The sequence below is a fragment of the Sarcophilus harrisii genome, chromosome 3 (assembly GCF_902635505.1).
Source record: "Sarcophilus harrisii chromosome 3, mSarHar1.11, whole genome shotgun sequence".
NCBI classification, from domain to species: domain Eukaryota; kingdom Metazoa; phylum Chordata; class Mammalia; order Dasyuromorphia; family Dasyuridae; genus Sarcophilus; species Sarcophilus harrisii.
The window spans coordinates 379,419,460-379,443,386 of NC_045428.1; the positions used below are offsets into that span (position 1 = coordinate 379,419,460).

The 23,927-nt window shown below is 33.2% G+C and overlaps 2 protein-coding genes across 4 annotated transcripts in view; one reads left to right on the forward strand and one right to left on the reverse strand.

Moving 5' to 3' along the window:
* The window catches only part of OSGEPL1 (O-sialoglycoprotein endopeptidase like 1), a 39,154-nt gene extending 36,289 nt beyond the window's left edge, over nucleotides 1-2,865 (forward strand). The window contains exon 9 of the mRNA XM_031960323.1: nucleotides 2,456-2,865. The gene's annotated coding sequence lies outside the window, so the exon portion shown is untranslated. The remainder of the gene's footprint in view (nucleotides 1-2,455) is intronic.
* ANKAR (ankyrin and armadillo repeat containing) overlaps nucleotides 1-23,927 on the reverse strand; it is a 96,733-nt gene that overhangs the window by 12,279 nt on the left and 60,527 nt on the right. For all 3 annotated transcript variants that reach the window (XR_004233068.1, XM_031960320.1, XM_031960321.1), the window contains exons 14-19: nucleotides 15,577-15,821; nucleotides 14,430-14,598; nucleotides 11,459-11,700; nucleotides 10,947-11,100; nucleotides 9,647-9,808; nucleotides 2,176-2,282 (exon numbers count right to left, since the gene is read on the reverse strand). Coding sequence is in view for 2 of the 3 variants with exons in the window: in XM_031960320.1 (XP_031816180.1) it covers nucleotides 2,176-2,282; nucleotides 9,647-9,808; nucleotides 10,947-11,100; nucleotides 11,459-11,700; nucleotides 14,430-14,598; nucleotides 15,577-15,821 (1,079 nt within the window). In the remaining variant the exon portion in view is untranslated. The remainder of the gene's footprint in view (nucleotides 1-2,175; nucleotides 2,283-9,646; nucleotides 9,809-10,946; nucleotides 11,101-11,458; nucleotides 11,701-14,429; nucleotides 14,599-15,576; nucleotides 15,822-23,927) is intronic.

Below are 23,927 nucleotides of genomic sequence, written 5' to 3' on the forward strand. Positions count from 1 at the left end.
ATTAAATTGTGTACAAATGAAACAAAAATACAAATGTCTTACCTCATCTGCAGGGGTGGGTAAGGGAAGTACATGCAAATGAGTGTTTGTTCAAGCAGACAGCTAGAACTATTTTACATCTTCCCAGACAACTTTCTGAAGGACTCAAACTCTTTTGGAATATGTTATCTGCCAGTTACAGTGATTAGATTCTTAGTTCTGGAAGGGTATCTGTCCGTTTAGGGAGAGAACTGAGAATGATAGAGATAAAAGTTTTCTCACCTCTATAGGTACAGAAGGTAAGGAAGTGTCATAATTAATGAATATATAAGCTCCTAAGCTAGAACCAAACGGGAGCAACTGAGTGACAATCTAACACCAACTTAAGAGTATTTTCACTGGACGATAAGTACAAATCAATATATAGTATCATTATTCTGTATTTCTTTGAAAGATTCTGCATGTTAAATCTGTACTGTACTAGTACGTCTGAATTGCATCCAAAATTAATCATTTGCAGAGTATTTATTTTTTATTATAACTGTTTAGTTTGTCCCCCTTTTGGCAAAAACAAAATGAAAATGACTAATTCTACATCACTAAAATCAATTTGTATGTAGATAAGTGTAGTTTGATTAATATTTCTTGTGAAATAAGAATCTTCCCATCAAAAATGAGAAAATATTTTTCTTAAACATTTTTCATGTTCTTATAGGGTTTTGCACATGCTTTGAAATATTTAATTTTAAAACTAAAATTAATAGAAGTATACATAGCATGGTTTTATATATGCTTGTGTAGATGTACACATGTTCGTGTGTGTGTGTGTATCTGTCAAATGATGGCTTCTAGTGCAGGCTGGGGATGGAGATAATTTGGAGCTTAAAATCTAACAAAAATAAATTTTAAAAAAGTTTCATTTTAAAATTATCACATCTTAAACTTGTGTGTATTGATATGTCTACATTGCATCCAAAATAAATTATTTACAAAATATTTATTTTTATTAAAATTTTTTTTATTTTCAAGACATATGCATGGATAATTTTTCAACACTGACCCTTGCAAAACTGTGTTTCAATTTCCCCCCCTTCTCCCAACTCATTCCCCTAGATGGCAAGTAATCCAATACATGTTAAACATGATAAAAATATAAAATATTTATTTTTTAATATGACTGTTTTCCCTCCTTTTTGGTAAAAAACAAAAATAAAAAATTGCTAGTTCTGCATCACTAAAATGTGCAGCATAATATTTCCTTTGAAATAATAGTTTCTAATCATAAAGAAGAAAATATTTTTCTTGTACATTTTTCATGTTCTTTTAGAGTTTTTGCATTGCTTTGAAAAAAAGTAAAATCTAAATAATTTATTAATATGACAAAATTTTAAGAAAATGACAATTTTATAAAGTTTCCTAGATCAACTCTCATCTATCTCACTAATACATGGCTTCATAGAGTATAATTATACCCTCTCTTATAACAAGTACAGTTTATCAAAGTGAAATTGTACCATATTTCCTCACATTTCTCCTCAAACCTCAACAAATCATCATTTCTTCACTTCACTTGTAGTGTTAGGAAAAGATTCGGCCCCCTTTGTTTAATTTTTCCTTGAATAAAATTGTTCATAGCAAAAGTCTTGATTTTTTAAAGACTTTCCATTTGAAGAGCTTTTGAAGTAGTATTATATTAAAGATTATTTGATGAAAGTAAATGGAAAAGTCAACTCTGTACAGCTCTTTAACCACTTATACCATTTCTTTAGGTGCTTCACTCTGAAGGGCACTACTAGATAATGCTAGCTATGGCAATCCAGGAAGTAGAAAATAATGTTGCATATCAGCCAGAATTTGCCAATGTATAAGCAATGTCACTACATAAGCCTTACCTGCCTTCTTATTCTCCTTTTTTTGTAGTAAAAATAAGTGAAAATAAAGAGTGAAATTTATGAGTAAATACAGTATTTCTGATCATGTCAAAATATATTTTTCAAGAAAAGTAAATCAGATTTTAATAAAATTTAATCTAGTAGAAGCATTATTTAATGTACATAATCAGACTCTCTGAAGCAGCATTAATTGGTTGAATTTTAAAATTTTATAGATACACAAACAAAAATAGATTCTCAGAAGATTCTATTCCAGATATTTTTACACATCAGAAGAAAATGTTTAAAAATGCTTTTTACAAACCTTAATTTTGGGTGATGGATGATTTCTTAGGAGCTGAATAAGTATGGGGAAGGCTTGTTCATCTACAATGTATTGCTGACTATTAGCATTGCTTGTATGGGCCACACCTGTAAAAGTACACATGTTAAAAAGATAGTCTGTTCTCTTTGATGCATAAAAAACAACACTAAAAAGAAACTAAAATCTAAAATTAGATGTTAGATTATTTCAGTTGACTTCATTATGAACAGATAACCTCTATACAAAAGGAATTGCCAAAACATCATTAATTTGATGTTAGTTTTAGATACATTTCTGTGAAAGCCATTTTATTTGATCAAAGAAGGAGGAGGAGGAGGAGGAAGAAGAGGAAAAGGAGGAAGAGGAGGAAAGAAAGAAAGACAACAAAAACATTAAAGAGTACAAAGGTAAAAAAATTAAAACTTGTGATTCATAATGTTTGCCAAATTTTGACCATATTGAAGAATCAAAGAATTTGAGAATTAGAAATAATCTCTGAGATCACTAGTCCAAATGAAATGTAAAAGGAAGCCACACTCTTAACATACCTGAAAGGTGGTAATCCAGCCTTGGAAGCACCTTCAAGGATGAGGCACCTGTGTTTTTCTCCAATCCTCTGAAAAAAGAGCTATCCTGAAAGCTATAGTACTGAAAATCCATTTTAGCTCTTCTTTTTATCTTTATTCCCTGCTCTTAACTCTCCCATTTTTTTCTTTCCATATTGTTACCCCTCACCTCCACTCTATCCTCCATTTTTATGTACTAGTCACTATCTCTTCATTATTTAGTTCTCTATTCCATGGTCCTATTCTCCTCAAAGAATGCAGACTCTTTAACAAACTTTATCTTTATGAAAGGCTGGTTCACTCTTCGGACATGCTTCCACTAAAATAATGAAATCCTAACCATTCATCCCAAAATAATAGCACTCTATGACAGTAAGCCAAATGGAAGCAATTCTCTTTGCTAACACCCATAGGTTTGAAGAATTTTTAAATAGTGAACAATTAGCAAGAAAAAAAAATTTAATACTTATAAAAGCAGACAAAGTCAGATCATTGAATTACTGTATCTACTGTGATATGCAAAGCAAAATGCTAGTCACTGGCAAAAGTTGAAACTTGAAAATAGTTAATTTTATAGAATAGTTATTACTCTGCACACATTTTTTTTCTTGGTCTTTACTATTATATACATTTTTAGAAGGTGAATATAAAAATGGTAGATTTGTTATAGACTTATATATCTTCCAAGAATTAAATCCTGACTAAGAGGTCACCAAAACTGCACTGGAAAACATTCAGATGGTAATAGTTATAATGTACATCAATATATTAGGTTCCCTTCTTATTTTTTCTGAAGAATATATGTCAGCATATGCATCAATGCTTTGATGAGTCTGTGATCTTACCTGTTTGGTATTCCATCTTCTGAAACATGACCTCTTATTCTGTGTGATTCTTTCCTATATGATCAACCCAATGTACTTTCTTGTGAGTCTTTTTACATTATGAGTACCAGTGGAGCATTCAGCATATCTACCTTTTACCCCTTTTTCTCACCACATAAGTGGTCCCCTTCCTTTTTTGATCATGCATTTCCTTGAGGATATCCCTATTCCCTAGGTCACTTTGCTAATACACTTCATCTTAAAAATAAGTTTCTGTCTTCTTGTGCCCACTATACATTGCCCTCCTTTTTTTTAACCAACAATTTTGATTCCTTAAATAGACTTTCAAGGAGATATGAGGCTCAAGTGAGATAATGAATATAAAGCATTTTGCAAATCTTAAAGCACTATCTAAATCATCATCATCATCATACTGTTATTATTAGATTCCAATCAGCCAGCCTCCAGTCTGATGATGACTTGTTTCCCTGGACCTTCTCTCTGCTAAGCTTAAGCAATTATTATAGAGCAATTCAGAGATATACTAGTAAACATTTAGCAACAGAGTTGTCGGGAGAGGGGAAAGGGGGCTGTATACACACAAACTTTTAAGTTTGATTTATATTATTAAGATTCTTACACTTAAACAATCTAAACAATAAATTAAACTTTGATATTTAGGAATTGCTAATTCCTAAACATAACTGGGAAAATTGTTGGAAAGATGGGTCTTTGCATCAGGGAGAAGCTTGAAATCTTTTTTTTTTTTTCTCTAGAATGACTCCTCTCTGTATCCTTTTTTTTTTTTTTTTTTTTTTTTGATATTTAAAACCATAAATCTCTATTATGAACAACTTGCTTTTCTAAAGCATATAATAAGTTTAATATGTTATTTTCAAAGTCCTGCTTGTCTGTATTTCCCTCTGAACTTCCATCTTTTCTCTTCTGTGTACTTTTTAAGATGACTCAACAATCCTCTTTTATTTCTTTATTTTTTTGGCAATGCTGTCGCTAGTTGATTTACTCCTACCACAAATAAAAAGGGAAAAACAGAATTATGGAAACAAACATAATCAAAACAAGTCTAAATATTTGCACATATTCAAAACTATATGTATCCTTTTACATATTGGTTCATCACCCTTTGTCAGCAGCAGCCTTTATCATGATTAGAATTCTTAATCTTTACAAGTTTTTTTAAAAAACATAATATTGTTTCTATGTAAATTATTTTACTAGTTTTGCTCCCTTCAATCTGTATCCTTTTATACAAAATTTCCCACACTTCTCTGAAACCATTCCTTTTGTCATTTGTCATTTCTTATAATGAAATTATAATTCCATTACCATGATTTTTTCAATCATTTCCTAACTGATGTTTCCAGTATTTTGCTACAACAAAAATAGCTAGTATGAGTTATTTGAACATATATATATATATATATATACATATATATATATATATAATTTTCTACTTTATTTTGATCTCTGGACTATGAATTTGTTGATGCTGGGTCAAAGGGCATACACAGTTTGGTAAAATTTGAGACAGAGTTCTAAAAAGCTTTCGAGAATATTTAACAACTTCATAAATAATGCACCAACTTGTCATTTTGCAGGTCTTCCAACAATTATTTCTTTTTTGTTGTTGTTATTGTCTGTGCCACTATGATAACTATGAAATGTAGAATCTCAGAGTTGTATGAACTTGCATTTATCTTAATATAGTCTGATAGCTTGGATTTCTTGCTTAAAAAATTGTTGTCCACATTTGTCAACCCATTAGACTGTAATTCTTATATATTTTTATCAGCTCCTTATAGATACTGGAAATGCAACCTTTATCAGATAAACTTGCTACAAAGTTTTCCCTAGATAACTGATCCCTTTCTAATTTTATCTGCATTGATTTGTATGTGTTTGTATATGATTTGACAAAGAATGTTTAATAGTTATATTCATATAGTTCCTGTGTACATGTAAATAGGTAGACTCCCAAATATTTTACTCATCCTAAAGTTATTTTGAATAAAATTTATGTTTGTATCTCTTCTTGCTGAGTTTTGTTCCTTGGGATTCTTAAAAGCACTTTTTCCCAAATGCAATGCAGCCCTATCTCTTTCATATACAATTTAGATATCAACAAGTGAGTGTATTAACTATCCAACTTCATGTCATGGTTTGGATAATAAGCATTTTTCATCCCTTTAGATTTTATAGATTTCTAAGCTTTAAAACTTTAAAAATTTCTTTAGTTTTACATCATCATTATTTCTGAATATATTCCTCCCTTCCTTATCCAGTGAATGGAGTAAACTAAGTGAAGACCTTTCAATAAAGTGTAGCCTATACTTTAATTATAATGCAAAGCTTTGCAGTAAGTTGTACTACTGCCAAAAGCCACAGTTGTTTGCTTATCTTAGATAAACATACATTTTCCTCCTGTTCCCTCTACCCTTTTTGTCACAATTAACATTTAGTTCCTAATATAGTAAAGAATGTGTCATTGGCTAGTACTCTTTGTCTCTGGGTAGATTTTCATATTTAGAATGGGACTTTGACTCCCCCAGTCAATGGGAGAAAAGGTCAAATAGGAGGGGGCTTCTGCATTAGGGTCTATATAATCCTGTGTTTGCAGCTTGTGCTTTGCCCTTTCCTACTGAGGACCCTTGCCTTTTCTCGCCTTCTTACCAGATCTTAATAAATCCTTTTTGCTTTTTACCTTGAGAGCCTCAGATTTTAATTTGGGTAAGGATCACTGTCTCACAGATCCAGCAAGCCACCCTTTGTAACAAAGAATAATGGAGTGAGGGAGGAGGATAGAAGCCATTCAGCAAAAATTGCCAATATATCAACCATTTATGATGATATGTGCAATTTGTCATATCTATAGTCCCTTACTTCTGTAAAGAATGGAGGGAGGTACATTTTCTTCAATCTTCTTTAGACTTGAACTTGGTTATTATAATTGTATGACATTTGGGTTTTTGTTGTTGTTGTTATTCTTGCATTAATGCAATTTAGTTAGAGTTAACCCCCTAACTCAATTAACTCCAATTACTCCCTATCAATCACAATCAATGATCAAATAAAAGAAATTTCATGTTTGGTGTTCCAAGTCCTTCATGTCAATAGTTTTTCTCTATTTTTTCAGTCTTCTTATGCCTACACACACACACACACACACACACACACACACATTCTTCAATGCAGTGACACTGAATTCCATGAGCAAGACACTCCATCTCTCAGTCCTGTAAACTTTTTTTGGCTGACCTCCATCCCTAGAATGCTATCCCTCTTTATCTCTGCCTCCTGGCTTACATGGTTTCCTTCAAATTCCAAGTAAAATCCCATCTTCCTCAGGAAAACCTCCTTAATCTTTCTTAATTCTAGTGCCTTTCCTCTTCGAATAACTTCCTATTTATCATGTCGATAACTTATTTGTACATATTTGTTCTCTTGTTGTCTTCTCCATTAGATTGTGAGTTTCTTGAGGGCAGGGGCTATTTTTTTGCTTTTCTTTATATGCCTGGTTCTTTGAGATTCTTTGGCATATAGTAGGCAATTAATAAATGCTAATTAACTGATTTATATTGTTGTAGACTTTGTATCTATTATTTTCTCCATTTTACATCCTTCATTCTGCATTAGTTCATATGAATCTTTCAATAAGCCAATCTCTTTTATTATTATTTGTAATGGGCTGAGGTTTGAGCTGATGCACTGAGGTCCCAAGTACATGAGGCTAGATAGTAATTGGGCTATACTCTATTAATATACATGATTGGATTAAGAATGGTCCCTGCCCACTCTCCTTGCAAGTCCTGATGTGTTGTATAGGAAATGACGATTTTGGTGGGTGGAGGCAGAGAGGGAAGATGACAAGCTGGGGGAGATTGGGCTGAGTTCGAGACTCCAAGCTGCTGGTTGTGTGGCTGCTGGTCTAGCTAGCTTCTTGACTCAGCTACACACATTGCTATCGCCGATTCTCTTCCACCTCCGATCCTTCTTCACTGAGAATAAAGACTGACGATTTTCCCCTAACCTGAATTCCTGTCTCGTGCTGATCTTAAAATACACGATCTTAACAATTATTTATTATTTATCTTATCACAGTAGTCTATAATGTTCTGTCTTGATGCATGTAGCATATTATTATTTGCTAAACAGTAACTCCAGAGGGCTTCACAATGTATGTATAAAGTATCTGTCTTCCATTTTAAATTCTATGTAAGATAAATCTCCATGACAGTAACAAATATTATTGGCAAGCATCGTATTTTGTGCATGTGTTAAGATCATATGAAATTCTTTGATAAATGCAATCAGACATAGTTCTATTCAATGACCTCAGATTATTTACTTCAAGCGAGATATAAAACAAAGGGATATATACATCAACAGTAAATAAAAATGGATATAACAATCTTTGTTTCCAATATAGCATTCTCCCTTTTTGTCTTAAGAGAGCCCTAATAACAACCAGAAATATATATATATATGACTTTGAAAGTTCAATTTTCTTGCCTGTTTATGTGCATTTCCAAATGGGAAAAGAGTCATATTGACTGGGCCCATTTTGTTAGAGAATTGCTTGATTGACAACTTAGAAACTATCCTAATTCTCAGTGACTAAACCAGAATTTTTCCATGAGCTCAGAAGCTGACACATAGAAAAGGGATACTGATAAGGAAGATAGGAAGCCATTTAGTTTATTGGCAGAATCATTGTAACTTCACCCTCTCCAAACTCAGTATGACTGTAATCCAGGCTAAAGTTCCCAAACAGATCTCAAATGATTTGGCAACATGGAAATAGGAGATATAAATTTCCCATCTCCTTGTAAACTTATGGAATGATTTTCTCTGGAGGTTCTGAAAGTTTTGCTCTTTCCTAGTAGAGCATACATTTGAATTAATTTTTATTTATCACACAGCTTAAGTCAGTACTGACATATTTACTGTAATAACCTACTTAGCCATGTATCTAGGATATCAAGTATGTCTCATACTTTAAGCATAATAAGAAGCCAGAAAAAGATTGAGAGGGCCTTTACCCTGTAGAGGGCTGGAACTCTGGAGAAGTATACTTGAAACAAAGTGTTAACTCAGTGGAATTGATGAGATGATGGTTCTCTAGTTCACATATATACTTAGTACTTCGCATGGTGATGTAATGGTTCTCTAATTTACACATATTCAATATGCTGTAATGATGTAATTACAATAAGGTATATAAGGGCTGAGAAGGACTGAAAAATGAGACATTCCATCCTTGACCATCCTCTGAGACTTCTGCCTCCTTCACTCCTCCACTAAGACCAAGACTTGGGCTGATCCCGAGGTCCTCCAGAGAGCTAGCTCAGACATTATATCACCCCATTCTATTAGGCCTCTAGCACTGTCACATTGTGGTTTACCCTAAAGTTTGTCATCTTGCATCACATACTCATGTTTTCATGTCACACTTAAATAATGAATCCTCTCCTTGGTCTTCCTCCCTGGCCCAGCATTATTAATAACAATATGCTACTGACTTACACCTATGACCTTCGATAAATGACATGTTTGATGCCATCCACCAAAACCTAGTAAAGGATAAAGGTAAAAGAATAAAGTAGTAGCAATAAATTATCTGTTTTCCAGTCTTTACTTTGTTTCAACATTATTAAGCAGTGTTCATTGAATGCTCTAGGAACAAATTATAAAACATGGAAAAGGAGCTTATAACATTACAAACTATTTGCTGCTACAGTTATACTTTGATATAAATGGACCACATAGAGAAGTCCACAAATTGAATTTAAAATAGGAATTCTGTGTTCTGCACTGGAACAATTTCTCTCATTTTAAAGTGTGCATCATTGAGAAAATGGAATGCTAAGCCCAGTCAGATTCAGGTGCCTTTAGCGCTTCAGTGACTGGAGATATATGAAAGTCATGGTTTGACATCATTTTTGGAGATGCAGGAGATTATTAGTCTACTTAAGATGACCAAGTGTTATAGAAATGAGAATAACTTTTTGTTAATTTCTATTAGAAATTCTATATCTTTAAGAAATATAAGATTGTACAAACCAATACATATGGTTCCCACGGCTCTGATAACACTCAAAAGTGTACCCACAGCTATTTTGTTGATTCTCAGTAGTCGAATCAAAGGTGCAATACCATTTCCTTCACATATTTGGTTTTGGTGCAATTTACTGTCCTTACTGAGAGCTATGACTGCTTCACCTCCTTGAAGAACAAAGGAAAAGAAACATCTTTTAAGTACTGGAAATATTTTGTAAATTTACATTTAAAAAAAAAAGTGACACATCATTGTATCATATAGTTAACCATAGGTTCTCAAAGTATTTTTTGCCAGTAGAGCACAGTCAACAAACATTTATTAAGTTCTTTCCATGTGCTAAGACAGCATTTTATATTTGATCCAGGTGGTAATAGGGAGTTTATTTAGTAGAGGGGGTGACATTGTCATACTTGTACTTTAGGAAAATCACTTTAGCAGCTGGATGGAAGATAAATCAGAGAGCAGAAATATGGCAGGAAGACCAACGGGAATCTGCACTAGGCAACTTCTATGTAAATGGAAAGCAGTGGTCATTTAAGAGAGATGTTGTGCCAGTGGTTCTCAAAGTATGGTCTAGAGAATCCTGGGTATCTCTGAAACCCTCTTAGAGGGTCTACAAATTCAAAAGTAGTTTTTATTTCCAATATGGTAAATGTCTATAAATATAACTCAGATAAACAAAAACGCTTTGGAGAGATCCTTAATAATTTTTAATAGGATAAAGAAACTAAAAACAAAAGTTTGAGAACCACTGTTGTAAAGGTAGAAAACAACAGGACTTGGCAACAGATTGAATATGTGAAACAAGTTTGTAAGTGAAGTTGACACCAGGTGAGTATGAGACTGGAGGTGCCCTCAACAGTATTAGGGAAGTTAGGAAGAAAGGAGAATTTGGGGTAGGATGTAGTAGGGGAAAAAAGTTGAATTTGGGATGCACTGAATTTTAGATAGCTCAAGATGGCCAAAAGTAAATTGCTCATCAGAAAATGGAGCTAAGAGAGAGTTTTACATCTGGGTTTATAAATCTGGTAACTATCAGAGAGATGAAAATTGAATTCATAGGAAGTCAAGAGGTCACCAAGCCTTGAGAAAGCTTCATGTTGGACCTTAGGACAAACTGTATCTTTTAGTTTAGTTAGTTAAACTTCAGAGAGACTGGAATATTCTTTTAGTTCCAGCAATTTGTTAACCCATTCACTAAGTAAGGGAAGGATTGTGATCTAAATTGGTTTAGAGAGTATCCACCCCAATGAAATGAATACTAATCCAATGAAATGTACCCCTCCCCCCAAAGTTACTTACCGACATACTGCATTTTAGCTGATGGTGACAAAAGCATGTTGATTATAAAATTGTACCCAATCTGTTCTGCCATAAATTTCTGTTGTTTCAGAGTTTGCCCTGCCAAGGCCCACAGTGCTGTAGCCCCTTGTTCCTTAACATGTAATTGAAATGCCTGAAAATGGAGAGTGGGGGAAGAAAGGAGCGAATATTTTTATTTATTCATTAAACAAGGACTTATTGAGTAGCCCATGTTGTATATACCATTGTACCAGCTATCTATTCATATAAATCTTCACATGCTTCTCAGTATTCATTATTTTCTTGTTTCTTATGACAAAATAATATTTCATTATATTCATATAATGCAACTTGTTTAGCCATTTTCCAGCTGATAAGTTCTATTTTGTTTCTGGTAGAATGTATAACTTATAAAAATATTTACTCTATAAGCTTATAATCCATATTAAATTATGAAAATTTAAAAATTGAATAGTTTTCTGCATAAATTAAAAAGTAATAAAATTCTTTACCTTTAAGAGTTTTAAAAGATATCTAGTTAATGATCTTTCTAGAAATCCTCTTTGAATGGTTGCATTATGACTTGCCAGTGCTTCTACGGCCATAGCTCCTTCCACTTGAACACTAATTTGTTTTCCTTTAAAAAGTGCTACAAGAGGAGCGATTGCACCTTCCTTGGCTATAGCATCCTGCATATCTGTGTTTCCACGAGAAATTTCAGCAATTGCAGCTGAAGATACAGCCTGCAGCACATCTTTAAAGGAACAAAAGAGCTCGTCAAAAAAAAAAAAATATATATATATATATATATATATATATATATACCTTAAAAATTAAGACATATGAAAATATAGCACTTCTTTGAATGTTTTTAAATGTATTTCATCTTTGGATAAATTTTAACATGAGTTGAATTATAAATAGGTATTTGCCTACAGACACAAATCTATTCAATTAGTTCAATTCAAATAAGCACATACTACATTCAAGGCATTGTGCCATATCTTAGAGATAAAATGACAGAAATGAAAAGCAATCCTTCCCTTACATTCTACTAAGATTATATTTGATAGTTTACCTGTAAACTGATAACTCAAATATAAGAATATCAGAAAAGGGAGAAAACACTGTCTGGAAAATCTTCCCATTCAAGGATGGCACCAGAACTGAGCCTTGAAATAAAGTATTCTCAAAGGAGAAAGGAAAGTCAGGTCAATGGCTTGTAAGCATAAGATGGAAAACTGAAAATGGGGAAAAGCAAATTGGCTACTTTGACTGAAACATAGAAAAAATGTAATGTGAAACATTATGGGAAAGTAGGCTGTAGCCAATTTATTCAAGGCTTTCTATTGCCAAGCCAGGGGATTTGTATTTTATTCTTCAGGCAATAGGGAGATGTTGCCCAGGGCAGTGAAAATAGTACTGGGTCTAGAGGCAGAGAAGAATTCAAATTCTTGTTCTGTTACTGCTTTTGTGACCTTGGAGTAGTTGATTAATCTTAGCTTTGATTTTCTCCTTTATAATAGAAAAGAGTTGAACTACACAGCTTCTAAATTCCCATCCAGGTCCAAATTTATTATCTCATGTACATTGTTAAGTATGAAAATGTGTGGTGTTTTAGGAAATTTATTCTGTCAGCTTGTATATAGGATAATTTAGAAAGATATCAGTGGCCTGGAGATCAATAATTGGCTATTGTTATAGTTTATATGAGAAGTTCTGAAAACCTAAACAAGGCTAGTGGTCCAGTGAGAAAAGAGAGTAGATATAGGAGACATTATGGAAGTCGATTGATATATACCATTGTAGCAGGAATTTGTTCATGTAGATCTTCACATGCTTCTCTGTATTCATTATTTTCAGAGTAAATAATCAGTTAATTATATTTGTGTAACACAACTAGTTACCAAATTAATAGGCATCTATGTTGCTTTCAGTAGAATGTACAATTTGTAAAATATATATATATATATATATATATATATATATATTCTATAAACTCATTTACATTCTTCATTGTTACCAAAATTAAACATTGAAATTTTTAAAAATAAATTGCTAAGGAATACAATTATTTCCTTCAATAGATATCCAGTTAATAATATTCCTAGAAATCCTTTCTGTGGAGGAGCATTATACAAGAATTGGTGAGAATTGTATATTGGGATGAGGGAAAGGGAAAGATTGTCAAATGAGATAATTAGAAGGATGGTTAAGTTACCATCAGATACAGAAGTTTGGACAAGGGAAAGGTTTAGAAGGGAAGGTTATAAATTCTATTTTGTACATGTTGACTTTGAAATATAGCCAGGTAGAAATGTTTAGCAGGAAATTGGTGACAGTGGAGCTACAGTGTAGGAGACTGATAAGGGTTGGATTATGTAGATTTCAGTGTCATCTTCAAAGAGATGATAACTGAACCCTTGGGAACTGATGAGATCAACAAGATAGAAAATCAAATTAATCCACTTTACAATTAATTTTATATAGTGTTGATTTCATATTATCATTATTCTATATCTGTTTGTCAGTCCCCTTTCAATTTCTTTGAGTTGAACTCAGCAATTCAACTTTCTCTTTGAGTTAGTTTAAAGACACAATTAAAAGTTATCTCTCCTATTGGTAACTCCTGAGATACTTCTAGGATATGTTTTTTTTTTTTTTTTTTTTTATCTTTTAAGCCCCAAAAGTTAACTTGGTGCCATTCCCAAAAGATATCTGTTTTTAGGGTACAGATTAGGGGAGTTTTTATCTTTTCCAAGGAGATCTTTTCCAAGGCAGTTTTTATTTCCTACCAAAGATTACAGAATGCAGATGGATCCCATGAAACAATTAACATTCCTTAATTGTCAGAGAGATTACTAGCCCCATATGGGTCTAGCCCACTTTCTTTGATGTAACCAATCATGTTGTTCCCAACCCCATATGCCATGTATCCTGTAACCAATCACAATGTCTTCCTCACCTGCCTAGCTCAGTTCTTTGTCCTCTTATAATCACCAACATTATATGAAGACTAATAAGTTCTACCTCAGAATGTTTGGTCATTGAGAGAGGCCACAAACCCAATTATTGATTACTGCAGGCCTAACAAAGTAATCATGCTTAGAACCTTGTCTCTCAGGTTACCTTAATTTTCAAATGAAACAAAAAGGTATCCTCACTATGAAAAGTACTATAATAAAGGTATAAGCATATATTATATGACTAATGCCCAAATATTCCACCAGGATTTTGAAAACCTTCAAAGAACCCCATGACCTGGGCCTCCTCCCTTCTGGGATGGTTGAGAATGTTGTCACCAGATTTATCCTACAAATTCTGCAGCTATAGAGACCCAGATGTGTATTTTAAGATCACCAGACATTCCATTACAAGGCAAATCCTAGATATCTGCCAATGGAGGACAAGTAGTCTTAAGTTAGAATTATACTATCAAAATATAGTATCTGGTCACTACATTGCCCAGAAATAAAAACTCACCTGATTCTGAACTCAGAAAGGAAACAAGATATGGGATGCCTTTGTTTTCTTTCACAGCTTTCTGATTTTCTGTATGTCCTATACACAATACCCTCATGCAATTCATTACATTCACCAGGAGCTTCTCTTCTTCTGACTTCAAGAGACTTATCAGAGCAACCATTCCATTCTAAAACAAATGGAAAAAAAAAGGCCCATGGTTACTAATTATATTTTAGCTGTAAATTTTTCATTTGGAATTAGATTTATATTTTTCATACTGTTTATTAACTAATTATATGTACAGATCTGATAACCAGAGAATGAAATTTATTTTTTCTTATATAGAAAAATGGCATGTCATATATAGATAGGCATATCTACATTGTGGAGAATGTTTCTTTGCAGACAATCTTTATTCAGTTATAAGAAAAGTTCACACTTTGGCTTAATGTCTCTTCAAAAAGGGAAGCAAAACTGTAGAAGGCATCATGGCATGTTGGAAAGAATATGCATGAAAATGGTCAGAAAAGACCTGGGTTTAAATCCTGTTTGTGAGCATAAGTAAATCACTTACTTCCTCTGACCCCTAATTTCCAGTCTTAAAATGATGATAATAAAGATAGCAGGGTTATTGTCATGTTCAAGTGAGACAAAGTATGAATAACATTTGGCAAACCTTCAAACTCTGTAGCTAATATTATTATGAAAGATCAACAGAATGAAGTACTATGTTTACAATTACCTGCCAGTGGAGACTCTGGCTCAGTTATAGTAACTACAACTATATTGTCTCTGCAACACAAAACATCATTAATTCAATCCATTTTTTAAAAATGAATGACTTGACTTGATTTGAACAATTACAAAATATAAATGAACCAAAAAAAAAAAAAAGATAAACTTTTCAAGGAAACATATCTTCAACATCATAAACTATTGTAAAGTAGTAAGGTGCTGACCTGCAGTTGGTAAAGGTTTTTCATCCATGAGTGATCTTTTCCAGTGAAATCCCAGATCTAGTTCCTGTCCCTTAATAATCCCATATCACCTGAATTTATTCTCCACCCTCTTGTCTACAACAAGGCAGACCCCCTGTCACAGCCCTCTGGAATTCATCTCCCAGAAATACAATCAGTTTACATTTGATGTCAGATAGTAAACTTACATGTTTGGCAATTATATCCTTGTTGTTATCAAGTTGAGCAACATCATAGAGAATAACTGCACAGCGTGATTGCAGCTCAGGCTCATCCAAAAGCAGCAAGTTGATGAGCACCGGAATGCCTCCTGCTTCTACTAATGCATTGCAAACAGACTTGTGGGTAGAGATGTTGCTCAGCAACCCTGTGGTTTTACATTTCAATTGCATTTTGTGACTTTTTAACAGCTGGATCAAGACAGAAATGGTTCCTGAGAGAAGTCAGAAATGAGATAATTATATGTAAAGAACTTTGCAAAACTTGAAGGGCTATGTAAATGTGAATTATTGTTATGAAGAAATCAAGATAAAATTCAAATTGTTTCTAAGAATTCAAAGAACATGTTCCCGGCATTATAATTTAAACCATGTACATGAGCATTGCAACATAAAGAAAATAAATATAGGCTATGAGAGCTGATATAAAGCTAACTTATAACCCATAGCACAATAATATCTCGAGGTTTTTCTGATATAGAAATATGTTTAGAAGAATTGCACATGCTGTCTTGGGGAGTGGCTAGGAAGGGAGAGGGGGAGAAAAATTTAAAACGTAAGATTTTATAAAAATGAATGTTGAAAACTATCTTTGTGTATATTTGGAAAAATAAAATACTATTACATTTTTTTTTAAAAACCTCATTCAGCCATGACTGTCAGGGAATTTGCAGTTCTACATAAAGGAATTTTTCAGATAATTGACGTATACCTCTTTATACACCAAAACTTTTAAACATTTAAACTTTTTTTTCCTTGAGGCAATTGAGGTTAAGTGACTTGCCCAGAGTCACATAGCTAGGAAGTATTAAGTGTCTTGAGATCAAATTTGAACTCAGTTTCTCCTGATTTCAGAGCTGGCGCTCTACCCAGTGCACCACCTAGCTGTTGCTAAACTTTTTCTTGATAGAAGAACTTCTAAGACATATTGCACACTTCTGCTTTTTAGAACTAAATATATTGATCATAATATTTTTGAGGACTCACTGTTATTGTTGCAAATATAATGTTTCATGTTGTTGTATAAATATATGCTCTCAAAAATTGCTAAAGAGTACAAAGCTAACTAATTGCCCCTCTATAGAATGGGCCCAGGCTTCTTAGAAAAACTAGATTTTAACTTGTGTTACTATCACTATCACGCAAATGCTTTGAAGAATAATGTCTTCGTATGTAAGTTTCTGTACATCCATACCAAGTAGTTTGCTTAAAATGAGGATTCAGGCCAAAGAAGAACTAGAAAACATTATGAAATGCAAAATGGATAATTTTGATTTTATTAAATTAAAAAAGTTTTGTAAAATTAATCCAGCCAAGATTAGAAAAGAAGTAGAAAACTGGGGGGAAGAGGGGAATTTTACATCCAAGGATGCCTCATTTCTAAAATATGTAAAGAACTGATTCAAATTTATAAGAATACAAGGCATTCTCCCATTGATAAATGGTCAAAGGAGATGAACAGGCTATTTTTAGATGAAAAAACTAAAGCAGTTTCTGGTCATATAAAAAAAAAAGGCTCTAAATCTCTATTGATTAGAGAAATGCAAATTAAGACAACTCTGAGGTACCACTTCACATCTTTCAGATTGGCTAAGATGACAGGAAAAGATAGTGATAAATGTTGGAGGGGATATGGGAAAATGGGGACACTGATGCATTGGTGGAGTTATATACTAGTCCAATCATTCTGGAAAGCAATTTGGAACTATGCCCAAAGGGCGGCATATAAAACCAAAGGGTTATCAAACTGTGCATGTTCTTTGATCCAGAAGTGTCTCTACTGGGTCTGTATCTCAAAGAGATCATAAAAAAGGGAAAAGAACTCATATATAAAAAATATTTGTAGCAGCCCTTTTTGTAGTGGCAAAGAACTGGAAACTGAATAGATACTCATTAGTTGAAAAATTGCTGAATAAATTATAGTATATGAATGTTATGGAATATTATTCTATAAGAAACAATCAGCAGTATGATTTCAGAAAGGCCCAGAGAGACTTACATGAACTGATGCTAAATAAAGTTACTAGAACCACTTGTTCACAGTAACAACAAGATTATGTGATGACCAACTCTGATGGACTTGGCTCTTTTCAACATTGAGATGATTCAGCTCAATTCCAATAGAGCTGTGATGGAAAGAGCCATCTACATCAGAGCACTATGGAGACTGAATGTGAATCACATCATAATATTTTTACCTTTGTTGTTCTTATTTGCTTGTTTTTTCCCTTTCTCATTTTCCTCTCTTTTTAATCTGAATTTTCTTGTGTAGCCTGATAAATATGGTAATATGTTTAGAAGAATTGCAGGTGTTTTATCTATATTGGATTATTTGTTGTCTAGAGGAGGAGGGAAGGGAAGAGGAAAAGAGAAAAATATGGAACACAAAGTTTGCAGAATGTTGAAAACTGTATTTTGAAAAATAAAAAGCTATTATAAAAAAAGAAATGAAAAAGAATGAGGATAGAGACTAAATAGATTTTTTCCAAATATCAACAGGCATGTTCCAATCAAAAATTGGTGTGAACTTTTCTATCTCTACTGGATCCCCTAATGCCAAGTCTAGTATCTCATTTAGACTTTTATTTCTTCCTATCTCCTGACCCCTGTTATTGGACAATCTTTCTACTTCTGTACAACATAAAATACGACTTCTAGACAAGAATTCTTATCTAGAATAGCATTCTCTTTTTTGCCCACTCTCTTGTTTGGCTTGAGTGAAATGGCCCCTCAGTTCTTCCAGACCTAAATTGATGACCTCTTGGTATTTCTTTTGCTACATGCCTCTTCTTAGTAACCTTATCTGGTGCCTGGTCTTGACTTTATTTACCAACTTCTGCAGCTCTTTGTGATATCCAACCACTTGTCTAGAAGTTGGACTAAATGACCCCTGAGGTTCCTTCCAACTTTCACATTCTGAGATTCAGTGCTTGAATAATTCTGTATCTGCTTTTGATAATTGTGTGTCTCCTTCTCTCACTGTCTTGTAAACTGTGATTTTCTACTGCTTTTATTATGCCTGCCACTAACTGTGTTTATCTCTCCAATCCAAATTTTTTTTTCCTGATCAGCTAGGAAGTCTGGCTATCCCAGGATGTTAAGTGCTTGAAAGTATCTTAGAGACCATGTCATTCAAGACTCTCATTTTCTAAGGGAAGAAAATGAAACCTACAAAAAACAGTGATTTACCTAAACATCAGAATAACAAAATCGTTTGAAGTAGAAAGGACTTTTAAGAGTCATATAAGTTTCAACTCCTTCATTATATAGAGGAATTTAGGAAAATTATGTCCAGAGTGGTAAAATGTTTTGCCCAACATTTGTTTGAATTGTGTGTAATGTCAGGATACTGATTTAAATGAAAGAATTAAGTGTTAGAGTTTTCAGACTTCTTCTGTAGAGAAGAGACAAAGCTGGGAAAGATAAACTGACTATAGAATGAGACTCTTTATGACAGATACTTTGGTGGCTCAGATATGTTCTCCTGGTTCTCACTTTACTTTGTAACAGTTCATTTAAGTTTTTCCAGGTTTTCCTGAAATCTTCCCGCTTTTCATTTCTTATAGCACTATAATATTTTATTACAAAAATATACCATAATTTGTTCAACCATTCCCCAAATGATGGGTATCAATTTCTAGTTCTTTGCCAACATTTAAAAAAAAGCTGTTACAAATCTTTTTTTATGCAAAAGTCATTTTTTTTCTTTATTTAAAAAAATCTCATTGGATTTACATATATTTTTACCATATTTTACATATATTGGATTACTTGCCATCTAAGAGAAGGGGTAAGGGGAAGGGAGGGAAATTGGAACACAAGATTTTGCAAAGATCAAGGTTGAAAAATCATTCTTGCATATATTTTGAAAATAAAAAGCTTCAATTAAAAAAACAAGACAAAAATATCTCTATGGGAGTTCTGGAAACAGAGCCAGGATAATGGAGTGAAGACAGGAAGCTGCTCGAGTTTTCCCAGTTTCCCTTGAAAACCACATGAAACCAAACCTATGAACAGAGTCTGATGGAATGAAATCATTCCTCAGCTCAAGATATATTAGGACTTCAAGAAAGGTCAATCTCACTGGTGTTAGCCCAGCTCAGACAGTCTGGCAAAGCCAGTGAGAGGGTCCTTAATCACAGCAAGATCAGTAACTCAGATCCTCTATCTTGACTCAATAGCAGAGAAACAACTCCTTAAAATTTTCACTTGGCCTAATGCAAAAAAAAATCCTCTGAAGAAATTAATTGTTTAGAAAACACAATTGGCTAAATGCAAAAAAAAAAAAAAAAATCCACTGGAAAAAACAAAAACTAATTGAAGAAAATCATACATTAAAAACTTGAACCAGGCAAATGGAAGCTAATGACTCTATGAGACATCAAAAATCAGTCAAACAAACAAAAACAATTTAAATATCAAGAAGCAGCAATCAGGATTTGCTAGAATGTGGTGGCTTCTATAATAAAGGATCAGGGGGCCTAGAATACTATATTCTGGAAGGCAAAGGACATGGGATTACAAACAAGAATGAACTACTCAGCAAGACTGAGCATAATCTTTCAGGGGAAGAGATGGATCTTCAATGAAGTAAGATTCTTTCCATCATTTCTATTAAAAAAAGAACTAAACAGAAATTTGATCTTCAAATACAGGATTTGAGAGAAACATAGAAAGGTAAATAGGAAAAAAAAACTTATTTAAAGGTTAAACTGTACATCCTTAGATGAGAAAATACTTGTAATTCTTGGGAATTGTATATTTTTGGGGGCAGTTAGAGGGGGTATACATGGATGAAGGATGTGGGTATGAATTGACTCTGATGTAATGATATCAAAGACAAAGACATTAAGAGGTGGGGAAAAAAGATTATACTGGGAGAACAAGAAAAGGGAGGTAAAATGGGATAAATTAGATCACATGAAGAGGTACAAAAGAGCCATTACAATGGAAGGAAAGAAGATAAGGAAGGAAACTACAGCTTCTTCAAGGATACTATAGACAATGAATTAATATCAATACTAAATGTATATTCACCAAGTACAGCATCCAGATTCTCAAAGAAGTTAAGCCTCTTAGAGGAAGAGATAGACAGCAAAACTTTACTAGTAGGGGATCTCAACCTCCCCCTCTCAGAATTAGATAAATCTAACTACAAAGTTACTACAAATCTAACTACAAAACTACAAAAAAATCTTACTACAAAAAACTTGACTTGATATTCATAAAACCATGCTGATTCTTAGTGACCATTATTTCCTTTTTTCATTGTGCACAATTCTTTCATGATCAATCTAGAATTTTGCTAGAAATTGAAGTCAAATTCATTGGCCTGTGGTTTGTAGATTTCACCTTCTTCCTTTAAAAAATTTTTTTGGAACATTTTCTCTTCTTTACTTCTGTATTATCTCCCATTTTTCATGACCTTTTACAGATCACCAGAAGTGGTTCAATAATCATTTCTATTTTTTTTTCAGGATTCTAATATGTACTTTTGGGGGCTTGTTGATTTTAACTTTTTTGAATGCCTTTGAATACTTTATTCCCTTCCCCTCATTCAACTTGGCTCATAACTCTCTTTTGTTATCTATTTTTAATCATCTCAATCATCTCACTCAAGAAGTCTTATCTCTTACCTCATCTTCCTTCTGTCCCCAACATAAATTAAAAAACAAGCCTCAATTCATTCTGTGTTTTCTTGGTACTAAGAATACCCTCAGAAATATCTGTTCTTTCATATCCATCCTCTATTATTTATTCTTGCTTTCCCTTTCTATATGTCTTTTTTTAAAGGTCTCTAACGATTCAGTGAATTTTCTATGATTACCACATTAGTTCCTTGAGTTCTCCATTTTCTTTGTCAAAATTTTTTCTCTGTGTCTTCAAAATTTCATTTTTGAGTGCTTCATTTTCTTCTTGAGTTTATGTACACAGCAGAATTTTATTCCATGAGTTCTTTTTTGTACTTTCTCTGAAATCTTGGAAAAAAACACTTTTCCAGAATTGAAGATTCATATCAGAAGAAACTCACTTGGTTCCCAAATGGCCAAGGGTCAGATTCAATATGTGTGTAGATAATTGAAACCCCCCATTAATACAATATCATCAATTCTTGTCAGGTTTGGTTCTCAATTTGTATATCCTGGTCCTTATGTTCAAAGATCTGAAATATACTTCCATGGAAATATTTTCTATATTTCCCTCCAAAAAATGCTTTCCATTATGCTTTCTCTTTTCAGTTCCTGGGTTTTCATTCATATGCATATAATTTCTTCATATATGATTCTACTTTACTACCATCAACCTAACCATACCCTTTAATATATATATATATATATATATATATATATATATATATATATATATATATATATCCTTTCCTTTGAATAACATATATCTCTCCAAAGCCATTATCCAGTCATAAGTCCTACTCAACATGTCTTGATATCTATTAGTTTAAAATTTATCCATTTCTTTTCTATCCTTCTTATTTATATTTAGAAATAAACAGTGGTCCCCCTTCTTAGATACTGTCTTGAGGATTATTTTTCTTTTCTTGTGCAACTTTACCCTTTATGTTATACCTGATATTCTCTATGATATCACATTTTGCATATATTTGTGAAGAGTTTTTTGTTATCTTCCATTTTGACTTTTAGACCCTATGAATTAGGTTAGAATTCAATTAAGTATGCATTTTACTGGTCCTTGTTAGTGTATGCCATCATGACCAAGAAGCCATCTTTCCCATATTTTAAGCCCTTATTCAGAAATATAAATCCTATTGACTCTTATTTTCTCTTGCCCTTCCCTCCAAATACTTCTAGCTTCCTGTTTTCTGAATAGTTGATCTCAACAGACATGTGACCCCTGGATAAATAGAGCATTGCTGTATTAAAGTATTCAAAATGTATTGTATTCAAAATCACTGAGATGAGATTTTTCAAGGTGAAATATTTATTTGTAGGGTATTATATTATTCTCAAAATAACACTTTTCCAATATAAATTTATTTTAAATCTCTTATTTGTCTATAATAGTGATAAATGAAACCTTTTATTTAATCCATACATTTCCCCCCTTTTATGGAACTTCTTAAATAAGTTTTATGTTGCCTAAAAACTCAAAAGTAATTATAGGCATTTTACAGTATTACATTTTTCAGACTACTAAAAAGGCAAAAATATACCACATATTTAGCATGTATGTAATATACAATTCTAACTATGCTAGACCCAAAGTTAAATATGGACCTGCTTCAATAATGTAGTTAAGTTTGGGTCTATCTAGGTTAATCTATCCAGAACTATCTTGAAAACTTTGGTCCACTTTGGAAGTGGGACCAGGGAATTGTAGGACAAATCAAACCAAGGGGTTCCTGTACCACTAGGTAAGTTTTCCAAGCCAAATAGAAAAGAACTTTTGGACTTTCAGAGCAACCAATTCTCCTTTTCCATTTGGGGATCAACAGGAGTTCTCTATGTTGTTGCTACAATAAGTAGTCATTGATGACCTCCAGTGAGGGAGAGTCATATTACCTCCTCCCAAGGGACTCCATTCCACTGTCAGGAAGTTTTAATCATTAAGAAGTTCTTTCTTGTATAGTAATGTTCTGACTCCAGTCTTCCAGAACAAGCCTATCATTATTGTTTTAAGAGTTACCCCTAAGAGTTTGGAAATGATTTTTCTCTAATGCTATCAAGTTGAGCTCCCCAACCTGGCATGACCCCCACTATTAGCCACCACTGATTAATGCCCCATTTAAATTTATCAGTTAGCTTTTAAAAAAGAAATATTTATTGTGAAGCTACAAGAACAAAAGTTATTAACCGTTTCCTCCTAAAATTCTTTCCTATACCACCTCAGACTCTGAGAAGAGTGGGCTTAAAATCAATACAATTTCAAATACCATTCATTACACCAAGTTCATTTCCCAGTGTGGAACAGTTTTTGGATGATAAGTCTGTATCTCTGCTACTGCTAGACTGAATCAAGCCAATTGTTTGGGGACTTTGCTCTTCACTATCTAATTTCTGACAAACACCTGTATGTGTATCAATCAGCTCCTGGAATTCTGGTGACTCACCTCACTGACCTTTCAGAGCCCATGAGATCAGAGCCATCTATAATGCCCTTTACCAAAAAACATGAAACAATAAGCACCACGGAGACAGAAACCATAGCATAGCTATGTATTCCTGGTTTCATACCAGCTCCAGAAGAGAGATGGCCCCAAGTTTCTCACTCACTCAAAGGAATTTTGTAGCTAATTCTCTTCTTTTAGGGCCAGCCAGACTTGGAAAAAACTAGAATTCAGCATT